Genomic DNA, 16836 nt, shown 5'->3' with positions numbered 1-16836 from the left:
TACTAGAAAAAACAAGTCACTCAGGATTTTAGATCATATTTGAAATTCACAAATCATCTCTACCACTGCAGCTAGCAGCTTTAAAGCTTTTAATCTGACTTCAAATAAAACTACAACCTAACACACAGCTAAAAGTATCATAACCAAGAATGTTTTTTAATACACAGGACAAGCTATTTAAAAGCAGCAGCGCGGGGACAGCTTTTGAACGTGTTTCCATGGCATCAGAATAACCATATACCCACACATTTGAGGGTTGCTCTCGGTGCAACAAAATGCCCCTCTACTTTCTTTCCCTCAATGGAATCGGCAATGCATCAAACTTCAAACAAATAGTACAGGCAATGAAGCAAACGAATCCTCACTCATAAGAAATAAGGCACTCCTGTTCTGGGACCCCTCATCTGGTTGTTTTCTTCCGTTTCAGTGAAAAACTTCACCTCTCTCTCCTATTCCAAATCGTAAAAGACAGCACAGCAGACATTAAATTAATCAGCTTTATTGAAGCTGTTATAGCATTGAGATCTGTAAATTCGGCAGTCAAATAGAATCAACAAAAACCTAAATGAATTCTGCTAATCATGGAACTTTATTACGACTTTTGCTCAAAACTATTGCCTTCTGCCAAGTGTAAAAACTTCAACCAGCAGCTGTTATACAGGTCAAAATGCCAAGTAGCTTGACAGAAGGGTGATTTGTTCCTTTTCATGTTTTAGATTAGATAGGGTCTGATTTGTTCCTTTATCTATTGATTTTTGTCTTTAACTTGTGCGCATGAGCTCTTTTGGAGGGTCAGTGGTTCAGAGAACAATGGCATTTTAAGAACCAAAATAAATAGGGAGGACAACTTTCCCCAAACATCGCATCCTCAGCTTCTTAAGCTGGGGTGTGTTACATAGATGCCCATATAAATATTTAAGCATGAACAGAAATGTCGTAAAACAGTTGACCAGTGAAAAGTTTGGTGGTATTACCATATTCTCATTGAAGCTCAATATTGAAGCTACATTACCGCAGCGATAGCAATAATTTGGTGCTGACCATACCTGATAAGCCAAGAAGCAGACAGTAAAATAAATAGAAGTATCACCAAATTATGAAAAGTGATGGTGTATAAACTAGCTAGGATACATGTATACGATCAAGTATGTCTATCAGTGTTAGCATGCATCAAAGATTCAAGCAATTACATTCTCAATCTATAACATCCAAGGACACTAACTGAGAAACAAAATTTCCTTTCATTTCAAAACATTAATGTTTCTAATAGGAAAGGATGAAACCCAAATGGAATAACAAAACTCCATCGTTTACACAAACATGTTGCAAAACACATCAAACACAACAAATCATATCGAGCCCATAAGTTGCTTGGCAAAGATTTAGAATCCCGTCAATGTCCTCTAAGTTTCGACGGGGACAAAAGATAACAGATGAAAGACCTTATTCTACTGTCCTATTAAGGTTTTTTTTTTTTTATCCGATTTTGTTTTTGTACAGTAATACTGTAATACTTTTCTGTTCTTATCTTACCAAATTTTCCAAACATGTTTCTCTTCTGCACTTACAGAGTCCTATCCACTTGTATCTTATAAGATTAAGTGTGAGTTTGGCCTAACTTTTTAGGTGCGTTTTGGCATCTTTTTGTTGTTTTCGTTTCTCAGCTTTGCTAGAAGTACAAATATATAGGTACATACATTACGTAAATACGTGTTTTAACCTATTTCGGGTCTCAAATCCGAGCCACTCATTTTGTTCAAAATGGGTTGTTTAGGGCCCCTATAAAAAATAAACTCTATCCAAAATCAGTAAAAGCATATATGAAACATCAAACATTTCTTCATAACTAAGCCTGGAGTATGAAGCAAGGTTAGATGTTTTGTAAAAAAAATTACCGGTATTGAATTGAGTTTATTTTTTACAAGAACCCTAAACAAACCATTTTAAATAAAATGAGTGGCATGGATCATTTTTTTGGGACCCCATATGGGTTCAAAACGCGTATGTACGCGATGTATGCACCTATGTGTATGTACTCATAGACTTTTCGTTTCTCTTATTCTTTACAATATTTGGGTCAAATTTTTACCTCATATATTGTCTCAACAAGAGGAATAAAACATAGACCAAAGATATAAGTACATTAAAGACGGCAAAAAAGACTCAAAAAGTTAATTTGGCAACACAATAATTTCCTGTCTCACCTTTGTTGTTTTAACTTGTTTATATGGAAGAGTGGAAGAATCCGAGTTTGGATAAATTTGTAAGACTCTAAACATCTCATGTACTTTACAATTCCTTACCACTACTCAGAAAGTTTGATCCTTGGTACGCTTTCAAATGTAATAGTGATATTTGGTAAGACACAGTAAAGAAAACACATGGACATGACTAGATATATAAAAGTCTTAACATCCTTGGCCTATGTCTCAGAGTAGATTGTAGAAGGTGTTTACAATGTTTTTTCAGTTGCACTAAATCACCCGTGTCTCAAAAGAACCACTGTAAGGGAGTCTTTTATCCAGTCTATAGTGTAACTGCATAGACAGACGCTTTTAGGATACACATATGACTGGCCATGTCGAACACTCATCCCATATCCTTATCCAATAGTCACATGTTCAAGACAAAAAAAATTTCACGTGTTGTCCATCTAATAGAGTACTCTTAGTAAGAGACTTCACAACTCACAGTTACAAGGCCTTTGTCTTGAAACATATACTTTAGACCTTCCTGCACGAGTTGGTGGGCCCGGCAAACCAAATCAAGTTTGTTGATGTGATTGAACTACACAAAGAGAACAATGATTTAGCAACATGTGTGAACAAAATGGCGGGAGCAATAGTATATATAAATTACCTCTGACGTAACCCTGGATCCAAAAAGCCAGCCTGCTCCCCGAGGACTGACTGCCCATGTTTCAATATCTTCAGGGTCACTCCACATGAGGTCGCAGAAAGGCCCTTCATGGGGAATTTCACAGTTTCGTTCAATAATTCTTATCTGCCAAGTGAAAAAAATACACACCAATATTATTTTTTTCAGATTCACACTAATCATTCAGCCAAAAGAAATTACCATACAGATGCAAGCACGTAACGTTCCTAGAATCTTTTGCTGATGTCAAAGAGAAGTGATGGGACAATTGTGTTAGAGGAAGTGTTGATGGGCGACTTAAAAGCTAAAACAAGCAAATTGCCGCCTGGTACTTTGATGCAGTCCATAAAGGGAGCAAGAAAGAACAAGATTAAGAATTCACATGGAAATTGTTTAGTTTCAAGCCAAACTCACATGGGCAATTGGATTAATGCATACGGATGTCTCTAGCCGGAATAAGGGCTTGTTTATGCTTATTATAGGTTAAGTATGCTGCTGGTCATATGTATAGTTCAGGGGGCATTTTTTGTAATTTCAGAATTTCAAGACATGGGTTGTTTGTGGGTCAAGTTAATTTACAGGTACTTTCATTATGTCTTATTAGAAGTTAAAAGTTTCGTAGTTTCCTTATTTAAAAATTAGGAAGACTCTAGTCTCTATACAAGGATGTTATGCGGCTTATGCCTCAATAACAAGGGAGTTGAATATTATGATAAATTTAAGAGCTTTTGAAGACTCTTATGGATTGTGTGATACAATCAAACCCTACATGTGCTGCCTAAACCCTCTAGGAGTGATTCCTAGAGCTTTGTTCTTTTTCTTAACTTTTCCTTAGTTTTGTGCATATTACAGCAGATGGTAATTTTGGCACTCCACTTTTAGCCAATGGCACTCCACTTTCTATTTTGTAATCTCACATGATCAACACACAAAGTGAAGCGTCCTGGAGTGCCAAAATCAATTTCCTATTACAGCATTGGTTCCGTTCACAGCAGTAGGACAGCCGTATTTCGGTTGTGTTTCTCCTATTTTGTAAAGCCCTAGCCCTAATCCCTCAATTTATTACGAAAACCCTAAACCTCCCTTATTGTCCTACATCATACTTCCATTACTCTAATGGTTGCAAATTGACTAGTTGGATTTTATGGGAATGAACTAAAAGGATATGCAGCTCATAACCATCCAACAAGCAAAACAGAAACCATAATATTGATCTGCAAAATGTTCAAATAAAGCACGGAGAATTGATGCCCTTGATAGACCACAAAAATCTGCAGGAAACACCAGATCCAACAGAAAAACAGACTAAAACTTACTTTCCGTTATTTTTTGTTTAGCTTTTCTTCGTAATTTTTGGAATTAAACGTTTGCCTCGACAAGAGGGATCGAAAAAGTATGAAAATGTGGACCGAAGTTGCAAAAAGTATATATAAGATGACACTGTAAATAAAAAGTACCAGCTTTTTGGTATTTTTTTTGTCTTTAGTGAACTTTTTTGGGATTTTGATCATAATTTTTTACTTTTTAGAATCCTCTCGCCAAGACGGATGACTAATCTAACAAATAAAATTTGAATTCAACAAAAATTTACAAAAGACGAACAAAAATACCAAAACGGAAAATACCAAACATATATAGCGTGAACTCACCCTAATTGTGCCTCAAGTAAGCGCAGTAAAAGAAATCACCGCTATGTTTGCAAAACATTAATAACATAGAGATAAAGCCAGTTGATGTCTAGCAAGAGAACGGAACCTGGTCAATACTTCGAATGTCGGGAGAAAGGCCACCATGCACACAGAGTACCTGGAACCCCAAAGAGGCAATCAGATCATAATAACAGAAGAAACTGCAGAAGTATGCACGTGTGTGTGTGTGTGTGTGTGTGAGAGAGAGAGAGAGAGAGAGAGAGAGAGAGAGAGAGAGAGCATACAGTTCCATCTATGATTGCTGACAGAGTTAGATAGTCAAAAACGTCTGTGCAATACCGCCAGGCATTAGCATTTCCATACTTTCTTTGGCATTCATCATAAAAACCATAGACCTAGAAAGAGATACGTATCACAATTTTAGTAAGATTTACTGTTCTCCCACATAATAACTCTTGAACAGAAATGAAAAAGAGACAGCCAAGTGATTGATCCCCGGACTTAAAGCCCTACCCGTTTGGTTGAAGATTTCTCATCGTTCCAGAAGACATCACCCTCATAAACCACACAATATGAAAAAGAACATACTAACATATACAATCTGGCACATCCCATACGTATCCAGTCAAGTCTGAATTCTCATAATGCGTTGTGACAACAATAACCTAAAGGTCCTAAACGTAGTTCATACTTCATTATGAAATTAAGTTACAACTTGCACACACATGGAAAGTAAGTAAAGTAGGTGAAAATATAGAAATGATTTAACTTGGGAAGCAATTTCTAAGATGCATAGCTAAAGCTAAATAAAATAAGAAAAAGGCATGATAACACAAAATATCGCAATCATAGTCATCTTAAATGTAGAAATACAAGGGAATTAAACTACACAACGAAACTTCAAAATCAGTTGAAAGCAGATAAATCCAAAGTGCCAAAGCACAATCGTTATCTTTGACCACCTACCAGCTCCTTTAAGTCCTTGATGGATGGTGGCCTAAATAAAGCAATGGTCCCCAAGTAAGCAACATACGAATGTCCTAGCAACAAGCTAACATATAACCAAGAGAGTAAACTCTTGACAGCATACAACCTTCAATGCTTTTGACGAATGACGATTACAATTGTACAGATCCGTAAGGCACAATAAACGTGGTAAGGTATAATGTATCACTGTAACGCCCCTGATGCAGGCCATTAGAAGCTCATGGAAAAGCAAATTCAAAGAAGGGGCAAAATATGGAAATTGTTATGGTTTCAAGATTGGATCTAAGGGAAGCATGCATAGTCCATTGGATCTAAGGGAACTATGAACACGACACACAGTAAAGTTAAACTTATGTTTACGACTGAATGGAATGTTGCTGGTTAGTTTTCCAATCAGGGGTATTTTGGTAACTTTTGAGGTTTCCCGTAGATTGGCCGTAGGGTCACCCATGGTTCATCTTGTGGGTCAAGTTATTTATTTGGTGTTCCGTTATGTCCTATTTGGGTTTGGATTGATTTTAGCAGTCAAAGTTCAGTAGTTTCCTTATTTAAATTAGGAAGTCTCTAGTCTATATACAAGGATGTTATGCCTCTACAGGGGAGATTAATGTCACAGAAAATTCAGAGCTTTACAGCCTCTTAAATGGATTGTGATGAAATCAAACCCTAGGTGTGATGCATGAGGCTTCTAGAAGTGATTCCTGGACCCATCTTATTCCATTCTTCTCTCCTATTCTTGACTTTTTGTTTTCAAATTAGCTTCAGTAACGGTTCACAGAGTACTATTCACAGCCCTGAACAACATAAAACAGTGGAACACTCCCTAATCACAGCTCCAAACCCTACTTCTTTGTTTCCAATTGTCCTACAGATACACATTTATACATGTACGCATACACATACGCATATGCTCCCTTTAGCTATGCACTGTTAATACTCAATCAATATTGGAGCTTGAACATAACATTTGCTTCGTTGTAACTCGTAAATTGGATGTTTTATACACCTGTAACTATAACATATATTTCATAGGGTTTACTTTGTTTATTAAACAAATAAACGGTAATCTTTATATGAGCATACTTAGCTAAGAAGCACGGATACGGACACTGACACAAAAACGGGACACAGCAATTCTAAATATGTAACATATTAGGATAGATATTTAGTTGTTACCCATATAAACATTCCATACCGAAAAACCCACAACTAGTAGTATCTTTACAATCTTATTGTGGTCTTTCTAGATTTTACAAGCCAACATGAGGGTTTTACTGGGACAAAATTCATTTATTAGTAATTTTTCCCTCATCATACCCCAAATGAGCTTTCATATTACGAATTGATCCTGTCATGTTTCCATCCGTTTCCAAGTTGAGACACGGTTGTCTCCAATGTGTCATGGTGCCCCTACTTAAAGATAGTCATATTTATCTGACACACCACAGCGTGTCACATACGTGTCCCGCACGTCCTAGGTGTCTCGCGTGTCCCCAAAGTGTCTACGGATACGACAACCAATTAGGAATGTCGGTACTTCATAGACACTTTTTTTTTTTTTTTGATAAGAGATAATATTTATAAGAAGGCATTAAGAGAATGCCGCCCCATGTAAAAAAAAAAGGCCACAAGACAAAAAGGCCCTATACACTCATATTAGAATGGAAGAGCTCAAACCAATCTAGAAATTAGTCAAGAGAAGGATAACAATCTCCTTTGTCCCAACTATACAAACTATGCAACAAAAAACTTTTAACTTTAAACAAAGTCTTTTCAACCCCTTCAAAGCATCTCGAATTTCTTTCATGCCATATAATCCACATCACGCAAAGTGGAATCATGGCCCAAACTCGCTTCCTCCACTTCCCCACTCTAGCGGCTTTCCACGCAATCAAGAGTTCCATAACATTCCTCGACGTTACCCACTGTAATCCAAACCAAGAGAACACCAAAGTCCAAAGCTCTTAAGCCACCAGACAATGAATAAGGAGGTGATTGACCGTCTCTGCATCCCTTTTGCAAATACAACGCCAATTTACAAAGATTCTCGAATCAAATTGTCAATAGTAAGAATCTTCCCTGGAGCCGCACACCAAGCAAAAAAACTCACCTTTTAACGGTGCCGAAGTTTTCCAAATTGCTTGCTAGGAAAAGGAAGGAAAACCCTCCCAATAGCGACTGATAGTAGGATTTGACATGAAAAATTCCAAAGGAAGAAAGATTCCAACGCATCAAATCTTCTCCTTTCTCCTAACGCTCGACTACCATACACTCTAGATAACAAGGTCACCAAAGCTTCCTCTTCCCCTTCCCGTACATCCCGCCGCAAGCAGATGTCCCATACAATAACCCCATTAAGAAAATGGAGATAATCATGGACAATTGCATCCCTATTGCAGGCCAACTGATATAAATTCGGGAAGGCATCTTGCAAACACACATCACCACACCACACATGCTCCCAAAACTTCACTCTTCTCCCGTCACCAACCATGAACCAAGAATTATTTACAAAAGTATCCCACCCTTTCATAATTCCCTTCCAAAGAGCTACCCCATAAGGCCCTCTCACAGCACGGGAAGACCAATCTCCCCACCCAGATCCATACTTAGCAACTATGACCTTCCTCCACCATCTCTCCTTCTCACGCAAAACACCAAAGCCATTTGCCCAGTAGGGCTTGGTTGAACAACTTCAATTTCCTCACACACAACCCTCCTCTAATGGGCGCACAAACCTTATCCCCTCTAATGGGCACACAAACCTTATCCCACCCTACTAAATGGTATTTGAACTCTTCCCCCAAAACTTTCCAAAGAAAATCCCTTTGAATTTTCTCTAACCTTTTTGCAACAACAACCGGGATGACAAACAAAGACATAAAGTTGGCAAGCTAGAAAGCGTACTCTTGATTAAAGTCACTTTGCCACCGTTCGACATATATTGACGCTTCCAACCCACCAATCTTTTCTGAAATCTTTCCACAGCTGAGTCTCAAGCTGCCTTTGCTTTAAAAGATGATCCCAATGGCAAGCCCAAGTACCTCGCTTAAAGCAAGGCCACCTTACAACCCAAAACCTGAGCAAGAGCTCCAATATCTTCAGCCGCCCCAACCGGGATCATCTCTAACTTGCCTAGATTCATCTCAAGACCAGACACAGCCTCAAACTAGATGCTAAAACTACATAATATTCTTGTAAATTATGGCCAATACCATGTCTATAAGAAATGATTTCAAATCAAGAGGTTAATCATACTGTCAACTTTACGTAAGGCAGAGTTTGTATAATGGGAGTGATAGTGGAAAAGTGATAGATAAGTCACCCTTAATGCCACTCTATAGAACTGTACATGAGACTTTCACCTCATACAGCTCCTCGTTCAATTCTTTCGTAGTCATTGGATCTTTTTCCTCGTTCGAGAAGTTAGGTCACCAGCTTCCTTGACCTTCCAACTTAATTTGTTCAACAAATGTAAGAATTAAGATGAGAGTTCGCAGCACAACGCTAATCTATAAGTACCTAATACATAATCTCACACTACACCCTACGTGCAAAACTATAAGATGGATCACAAAATAACAATCCGATGATTCCATAATGAATTTATGACTAATGAAATAATTCATTGTCGCCCAAAGCAATATGAAAAAAAAGTAAGAAAAAGAACATATGGCTCATGTTCAAAAAAAACAAAATTCAAATTCACTACAAAAACCAGAAATTGTGACTCAAAAGATTAAACACATCTTTTAGCTTGTTTTCATGAAGTTGTAAGAAAATGAAAATATAAATAATAATAATAATCACAAACTCTAGTTGATACCATATTACTCAACCACCACCACAACCAGAAACTGTATCACAACTGTTGTTACAATTACGATAACCACAACCGCTTCCTAAAAATTTGCTCTCCAGACACGCACACATTGCTATGTAGATGTCAATGTACAGTTGTACGTGGCACCAAATTGGATAGAGTCTGCGACCTATAGAGCCATCTTGAACTTCCAAATAGCAATATCAAGCATAATAGATGTCGACTTTGCTAAACAGTTTCAGCAAGTGCACAAAGCTCTCACATCTGAAGCCTTACCCCACGTTGATGAGCCAAATAAATTACAATTTCCCTAAGATTTGCTATTCCAACAAAATTCCGCCGCATCCCCAGTCACAAAATTCCAGAAATCAGCAAACTATCACTATTTTTTTTTTTTTATAATTAAATAAATATATTAGAAATAAGGCATTAAGGGAATGTCGCCCGTATACAAAAAGGCCAAAACTATCACTATATTTTATTCCATTATTTTCTCACACTTAGCGGTATCAACTTATTAACACCATCAAAGTCAAAGATTATCAAATACAACAGAACTTACCAAAACCATCTAATATAGAATTGGGAAACGGTGTCGCTTGTAGTTGGGGCATCACATCCACCAATTATTTACTATAAGTGTATGCGAATTTGCGCGGGGGTGGGGGGGTGGGGAGGAGTCAATTTCCCATACTTAAATCTAATTTGTGGAATAAAATGATGTATATGCATAGATGTGCTAAAAGAAAGGCTGTTCACTCTCTTTAAACAAATTATCCAACTAGAGTGTCTATACATATAATGTCTCTAAAATACAAATACATAGTAAAAAGTATATAGCGGGAAGTTTTGGACATATCCCACACCCTTGTCTAGGTGACAAGTGTCCAAAAAGGGTACTAGATTTATTCAGGTGAAAGCACATGGAGACCCCCACAACTATCACTTTTCCCCACGGAGACCCCCTTACATTTAAAATCGCCCATCCAATACACCCTCAATTATAACCGTTAACCAATCAGCACCCTTCTGTCAAAAAGACCGTTAAGATGAAGGGGCCAGCGTGGACAATTTTTATAGATGAGGGGTCAATGTGAGATTTTTTTGGGGTAGAATCATCATTTTCCCTCATTCTGTTAATAGAGATAGCCAATTTTTCATTTCATATAGTTGAGGGGGTCTGTATGGGCAGTTTTACACGTTAGGGGGTCTCGGTGGGAAAAAGGCATAGTTGAGGGAGTTTCCATGTACTTCAAGAAACGGGGAGGGGGGAGGAATGCAACATCGTGCCACTCCAATCCATTAGGAAAAAACTCATAATTAGACTTAACTAAAATGTTGTAGCATTGATTGGGCGAAGCCGGTCTGAAATTGTGAGACCCCAAAAACCAAAAGTCCCACATCGAGAAATTTGGGAAATGTTGAATGATATATATGCTATGAAGCACCGACACTCTAAAAGGGGGGCGTGTCCACGTATTGGACACAGGGACACGCCCAAATGCGTATTGGACAAGCCACGTGGCGTGTCATGTTCAATAATTTTTATTATTTTTTGATAGGGGACACGCCGGGGACACGATTGGGGGTCAAAATATAATATATTTTTAATTTTAAGAGGTTAATATGAAATTATTCAAAATATTTAGGGCCGTTGAACCATGTTAATCTCATACATTCATATAGGACATATCTTCGTCAACAAACATGGAAGAAAAGAAAAAAAAAAAACAAAAATATATATATACACACACACACACGTGGCGTGTCCCTCACTGTGTCCGTATCTCCCTTTTTTTAGAATTGTCGTGTCTGTGTCTGTATCCACATCCGTGTCTATGCTACACAATATATAAGTGATTCCGACCAGCTACTGTATAACCTCAGGTTAACCTTTTGAGCCATGTGTTTAGGCTAAGCATAGTTGTCAAATCGTAAATCGAATCGAGAATCGAAATGGTCATTTTCTGAATCGTGAATTGAATCATGAATCGCTCCGATTCGGTCATGACTTCTATAATGCATAGAAACCTATGCAAATTGATTGGGGTAGCAACAATATATACTACAAATGAAAGATTTAGCCTAAATCAACAAAAACCTTCTTTTTAATGATGATTTGATAATAACGTGGAGGATTAGGTAAGCTGCTTCTATTGCAACTACCAAGAGATGATAATTCGTAAATCCTACTTATGAATCTTTTTGTACAAAAGAGTTATATAAGTACAAAACAAACCCTTAGAAGGTCTATAGGGTTGTTATATTCCCTTAATCTTCCTCATTTTCAATTCACTCTCGTAATAAATCTCCTTTTCTTATTTTCTATCCATATAACATAGACAAAAGATGACATATAACAATACTAAAGACCTTCAAAAAATAGTTTGAACCCTTTTCAAACAACAAAAGAAGCAAAACAAGAGTAAAAAATGAATTTCGGAAATTTTAAGTGAATTGAACGATTCACCGATTCACTTACAATTCGCAACTATTTCCGATTCAGGCAGCCTATTCGTATTAAATAGTTATACATAAAATAAGGAGAAGATTATTTAAAGAAGGTATTTGTGGGCAAGGAAGTCACCACTGACCTCGGACTCGGTCATCGTCCGAGGGCATCCAAATGCTTGGATTGCCATTATTGCCAATAGACTATAGACTGGACCTCAGACTTGGATGTTGTCTGAAGAAAAACATAGTAAGTTTGGCGTTTCCCACTCCGTAGTTGCTCCTCTAGGACGACCGAGAGTGTGTCCGTTCTACACGAGGTCAAATGATATCCCAAAGGCCAAGAGACCGAGAGGAATTGCGCATGGGCGCCCACAGAATGATAGATTAACGTCCCATCAGCCAAAAAGAGAATGCGGCACGCAGGTAGCCGCATGGGTATGTCAGAACTGCATGCGAAGATATCGTAGAAAAGATTGTAATGATGGCACTTAACCATGGTTAGATGGATGGTAACCATGGGTAGGAGACCAAATTCGCCTATAAATAACAGAAGGGCACACAACAATCCATCACTAATAAAATACTGAGAGTATCGTAAGGAAATTTCTACCATGTCATTACTGCAATACTAGTGAGCTCAGACAGGCATTCCTTATCCACAATTTTCCCTTGAGTGGAAAATACTTGACCATCGGACGACATTTTCGATTGTCAACACCAGCCAGATTGTCGCTATAAGTCCTCTTTTGCAAAGTCAACAGGTTGCTTCGGAAAGAAGGAACTCAAAGAGTAAATCCCATCAACGAGGGAGTTCTAAACCCGGCCTCCACAACTAACAAACCAAACCGAGCCTTGTGTCCCAATCAATTGGGGCCAGCTACATGAATCATACTTTTTCATTGACCTTGTCCAGGGCTACCAATTCACTTAGATTTAGTAAGACAAAATCCTTCCATACAGATCTAACGGGGCTTTTACATGCTGGCTGTCAACTACCTACATGCTGGCTGTCAACTACCTAACACACAACCCTCCTCCACAACTAACAAACAGATTCCGTAATTTGATTGCCTGATTGGCAAGCTATAATAGGCTTTGGAAGCCAAAGGCAAACTCTTAATATTGCCACAATTATCAAGAAATTTTTTTGGTCCAAAAGAAAGTGTCAATGTAAGCTGTTTAACATATCTACCTACATTTACTCCAAACTATTGTGCTTTCTCTTTGCTGGTGATTTCTTTATTTTTTTAGGCTGAAGGTGAGTTAGTGATTTATAATTTGGTTAGACATGGGGGTTCCAACACAATCCATGAAGCTTTTTTCATGACAATCCATTCAAGGGGTTGTTATACATGGGTATTGTTAGGTCAAGACTTGGCAGTCAAAAGTGTGAAGATTTCCTAATTTGAAGTTCCCAATCATAGTTGACGTTGTGGGCGGAGCAATAAACTAAAAAAAAGGAGTCGAGGGTTAAAAACAAGGAAAGAAAATGAACTGGTGACCTTGCTAGAAATTTGGTAAAGAATAAAACGCTGCATAACTCATCAACAAGGCAAGCTGCCAAAATCCCAAGAAAGAAGAAGGCAACAATAACCTCATATGCTGAGCAAAGAACAGGAAAAAAATTATGACCTGAGTTAGTTGCCTGCTTTCATGATTTCCACGTAGAAGAGTAATGTTGGCAGGGTATCTGATAGCAGAAAAAAAAAAGAGGGAGGAAGAGAGACAACAAAGGTAATGCTTGAGTCAAAAAATTCTAAACAAAATAAACAAAGTATATAACTCCTTCAAAAAGAGGACTATGCTAAAGCAGAAATCTCTTAAACAGTAAAAATGAACTCATCCTATCGAAGATCCAAACGAAAGAAGGAAAGGCGATACCTCAAACACAAAGATACAATCAAATATAAAGGAAATCTGACTCATTTAAGATCACTACGCATCCTCAAAACTTTAAGGTCAACAGGAAACATGGACCTCCAAATCAATTTTTATGCTTCAGTCTACATCAGTACAACATAAGAAATTCTAAGGGCCTTCAAGACTATAGGGATATTCATATAAGCATGTATAACACCTGGAGAGAAATTTGACAATGCTGCAAGTGATACTTAAGTATGCATTAGGGGACATATACAACATCCACCTGCATGTTCATATACCTTGCTTTAAGAAGCAAAAGAATTGTGAAAACTTCAAGACTGTTGTAGCCACGATCAACAAAATCTCCCTGCCATGAAATACACATTCAAAAATCAAAAATCAAAAAATGAAAAAAAAAAAATCTATCAATGATCGCTACCCATTGAGTAACCAAAACATTAAAAAACAGCAAATTATGAAGAAATGCAGTCATCAGCAACAGATAATTGAGGTTACCATAAAAATGTAATTTGTCTCAGGTACATGGCCTCCTGTCTGGAAGAGTTTCATTAAATCATGGAATTGGCCATGGATGTCACCGCAAACGGTAACTGGACTATTGACCGGCTGCACATTGGACTCCTCTATCAGTATATCCTTCACCTAACACAGTATAACACCAAATTCATGAGGTTATTACAAAGGCAACAATTCCAAATAGCATTTCCAGAAAAGCAAAAATAAAAAGGCAGCATCTGCTCTCAGGGAAAAAAAACAAACAAACAAACAAACAAATGACACTGCTGGAAAGTGGAACCATCACTTGAGTCGTAAGAAAAAATTATATGAAACAAAGGGAGTATAAATGCCCCAATAATCCAAATATACTGGATTTTGATCCTGTTAACAGAATTCGGTATGCAAGTGTGCCATCTATGGTTAAAGTTCTTGCTTGATCATTGCTCACGAAAACTTAATACCAGTACAGGATTCGCAAGAGACCCAATTGCCCATTTTCTTCAAAATGGAGCACCATGTACAGAATGACTGAGGAGATGAATAATCATATATTTTCAGATCATCCAGTACCTATTGGCCTATGGCAGCGATTGTATTGGTTCGTGCAGGTTTGAGTGGGACCAGTGGGTGGTTCTTACCTCTTGCATATAGATGTTTTTGATTGTTTATCTGGCTTTGAGCCTTAACAGGATGGCAATGGTAATTAATAGGTATATAACCTGCATGATGTGGGTCATAGCTGGAAAAAAAAAAAGCTATAATCCTTGAAGATAAGGAGCAAGAGCTTATTGGGTGGGATTCACTACTAAACTTGTTTTGGGTCTTGATGTTCCATCAGACTTTAAGGAAGAGATTTGGAGAGCAGTTTGCGAGTTGTAACTTTGATATTGAAGTTTCTATCTTTTGTTGAGTAAATTGTGTTATGGTATCCCTTTTCTTCTTGGGGACATCATGTCTGCACAACTACCCTGCATAAGAATGGGACCCATGCACCTTAACCAACACCACTTACCAGCTGGACAACAACTTCCAGAACAGGGTCACAGAGACTAGCAAAGATTCAGGTAAAAGACTTCAAAATTGCATCTGCACTAGCGACATGAAATTTGCGCGGAGCCCAAGAGAATGAATTTACCAATCTGATATCAGTTTCAGCATGGTAGCTACTCCGGTAACCCTATGGTAAGTATCCAGAATTCATACGGAGAAATAAGATGCATCAAGCATTGTACACAATGAAAGGACCCATAGCCTAAGAGTCTTCTTTACATGTTCGACTTTTAAACCTGAAAATTTGTGGAGAAGGAACAAGTAGGATAGGTAGGATGTACAAAAGAAAACAACTCACAAGTGGCACAAAGATCATTTCATTTGTACAGGGCTGGTTCACACATCACAGTACTTCTAGTCGGGTTTAGCTAATATGACGAACTGGACTAGAGTTCCCAATTTCTCAGGACTCATGTTTGGGTCGTTAGCTTCAAGAGCAGAGTAAGCAATCTACACCAAAATTCAGGAAATGGTATAGCAAGAAAAAAGAGAGGTTTCGATTCAACTACAAAAGCAAGTGGATTTGGTTTTGCACCAACTTGTGAATTGCAATACAACCTCCACCAGGAACGCAAGCTAATACCACAACAAACATTCAAACAGCCCGTAGCAGCAAGAATGGAGGTGGAACCAACACCACACCCACTACCAATGTCCGTAGCCACATGACCACCACCATAGGAAACCGAACATTACTAATGCAAGCCCACCACACAGCCATTACCAACCGAATACATAAACTTTAGGTTTAGTCAACACTATAAATCAAATCGCAGTACACAAAATTAGGGTTTCATTTCGAACACAGCTAATCCGAGGTACAACATAGCCGTAAACAATCAACGCACAGATGAAAGTGAGGTTGAAGTCTATAAAACCCTAATAAATCGTATTCGAGAGAGAGGAAGATACATACATATTCGCACAGGAGTTGAAGCTCGTCTTCGGACAAGTGCTGGCCCTCTTTGACCTTTGAAATCCACAGATCCAAATCCATCGTCCCTCACCCTAACCCTAACCCTACTTGATAGATGTAGTATACGTATGTAGAGGGGTGTGTGTGTGCGCGCAAGAATATAATCACACAAACACACAGAGATATGTATATGTATGTAGAGAGTAACAACAACAACAACGACGACGACGACGACGAGGAGGTGATTGGATTGGATGTTGTGTGAAATCTCTCTCGCTAGCTCGACCCAAGGAAGGACGGAGAAACAGAGAGACGGCTCCGAGATTAGGGGATTCAACTTCTGACTTTATACTACTCCATATATTTACTGGATCGGATGGCTTTTGTTTTATTTTCTATACATGGAGATTTGATATTATTTTTCTTCTCCTTTCCATTCTTTTTCTCTCTTTTTTTTGCGCTTTTGGGAATCTCCCTCATGGCAAAAATGCTATGGGAACCAAGCAGGTGCACCGACCACCACGCGTGACCTACTTCAGGCGATAATCCGAGTCGTTCATCTAAATAAAAAATTAAAAGATCATCCACCGTATCAATCAATACATCAATTATATCAATGAATCTATACGATAAAAAAAAAATGTGTTTGTGTCTCTCAAGCCTCCAAATCTCCAATCTTAATTATGTAGACTTTCGTG

At 38.1% G+C, this 16836-nt stretch overlaps 1 protein-coding gene across 2 annotated transcripts; it reads right to left on the bottom strand.

The window, feature by feature from the left end:
* Positions 1–16609, bottom strand: LOC131335980 (phytochrome-associated serine/threonine-protein phosphatase). Of its 2 annotated transcripts, XM_058371569.1 has the most exons (10): positions 16139–16609; positions 14170–14316; positions 13953–14020; positions 13423–13480; positions 4811–4921; positions 4633–4683; positions 2860–3003; positions 2692–2787; positions 975–1046; positions 1–449 (listed from the first exon to the last, which is right to left on the bottom strand). In XM_058371569.1, the coding sequence occupies exons 1-10, from the start codon at positions 16217–16219 to the stop codon at positions 366–368; spliced, it is 912 nt and encodes a 303-aa protein (XP_058227552.1). In that variant the 5' UTR covers positions 16220–16609; the 3' UTR covers positions 1–365. The 2 variants fall into 2 exon arrangements, with proteins under 2 accessions (XP_058227552.1, XP_058227551.1); XM_058371568.1 differs by having other exon boundaries at positions 1–1046; positions 16139–16587.
* Positions 16610–16836: the final 227 nt, after the last annotated feature.

Source organism: Rhododendron vialii, chromosome 8a, assembly GCF_030253575.1.
Source record: "Rhododendron vialii isolate Sample 1 chromosome 8a, ASM3025357v1".
Taxonomy (NCBI): domain Eukaryota; kingdom Viridiplantae; phylum Streptophyta; class Magnoliopsida; order Ericales; family Ericaceae; genus Rhododendron; species Rhododendron vialii.
The sequence above is the reverse complement of the archived record's forward strand: the minus strand, read 5'-3'. Positions and strand labels throughout refer to the sequence as shown.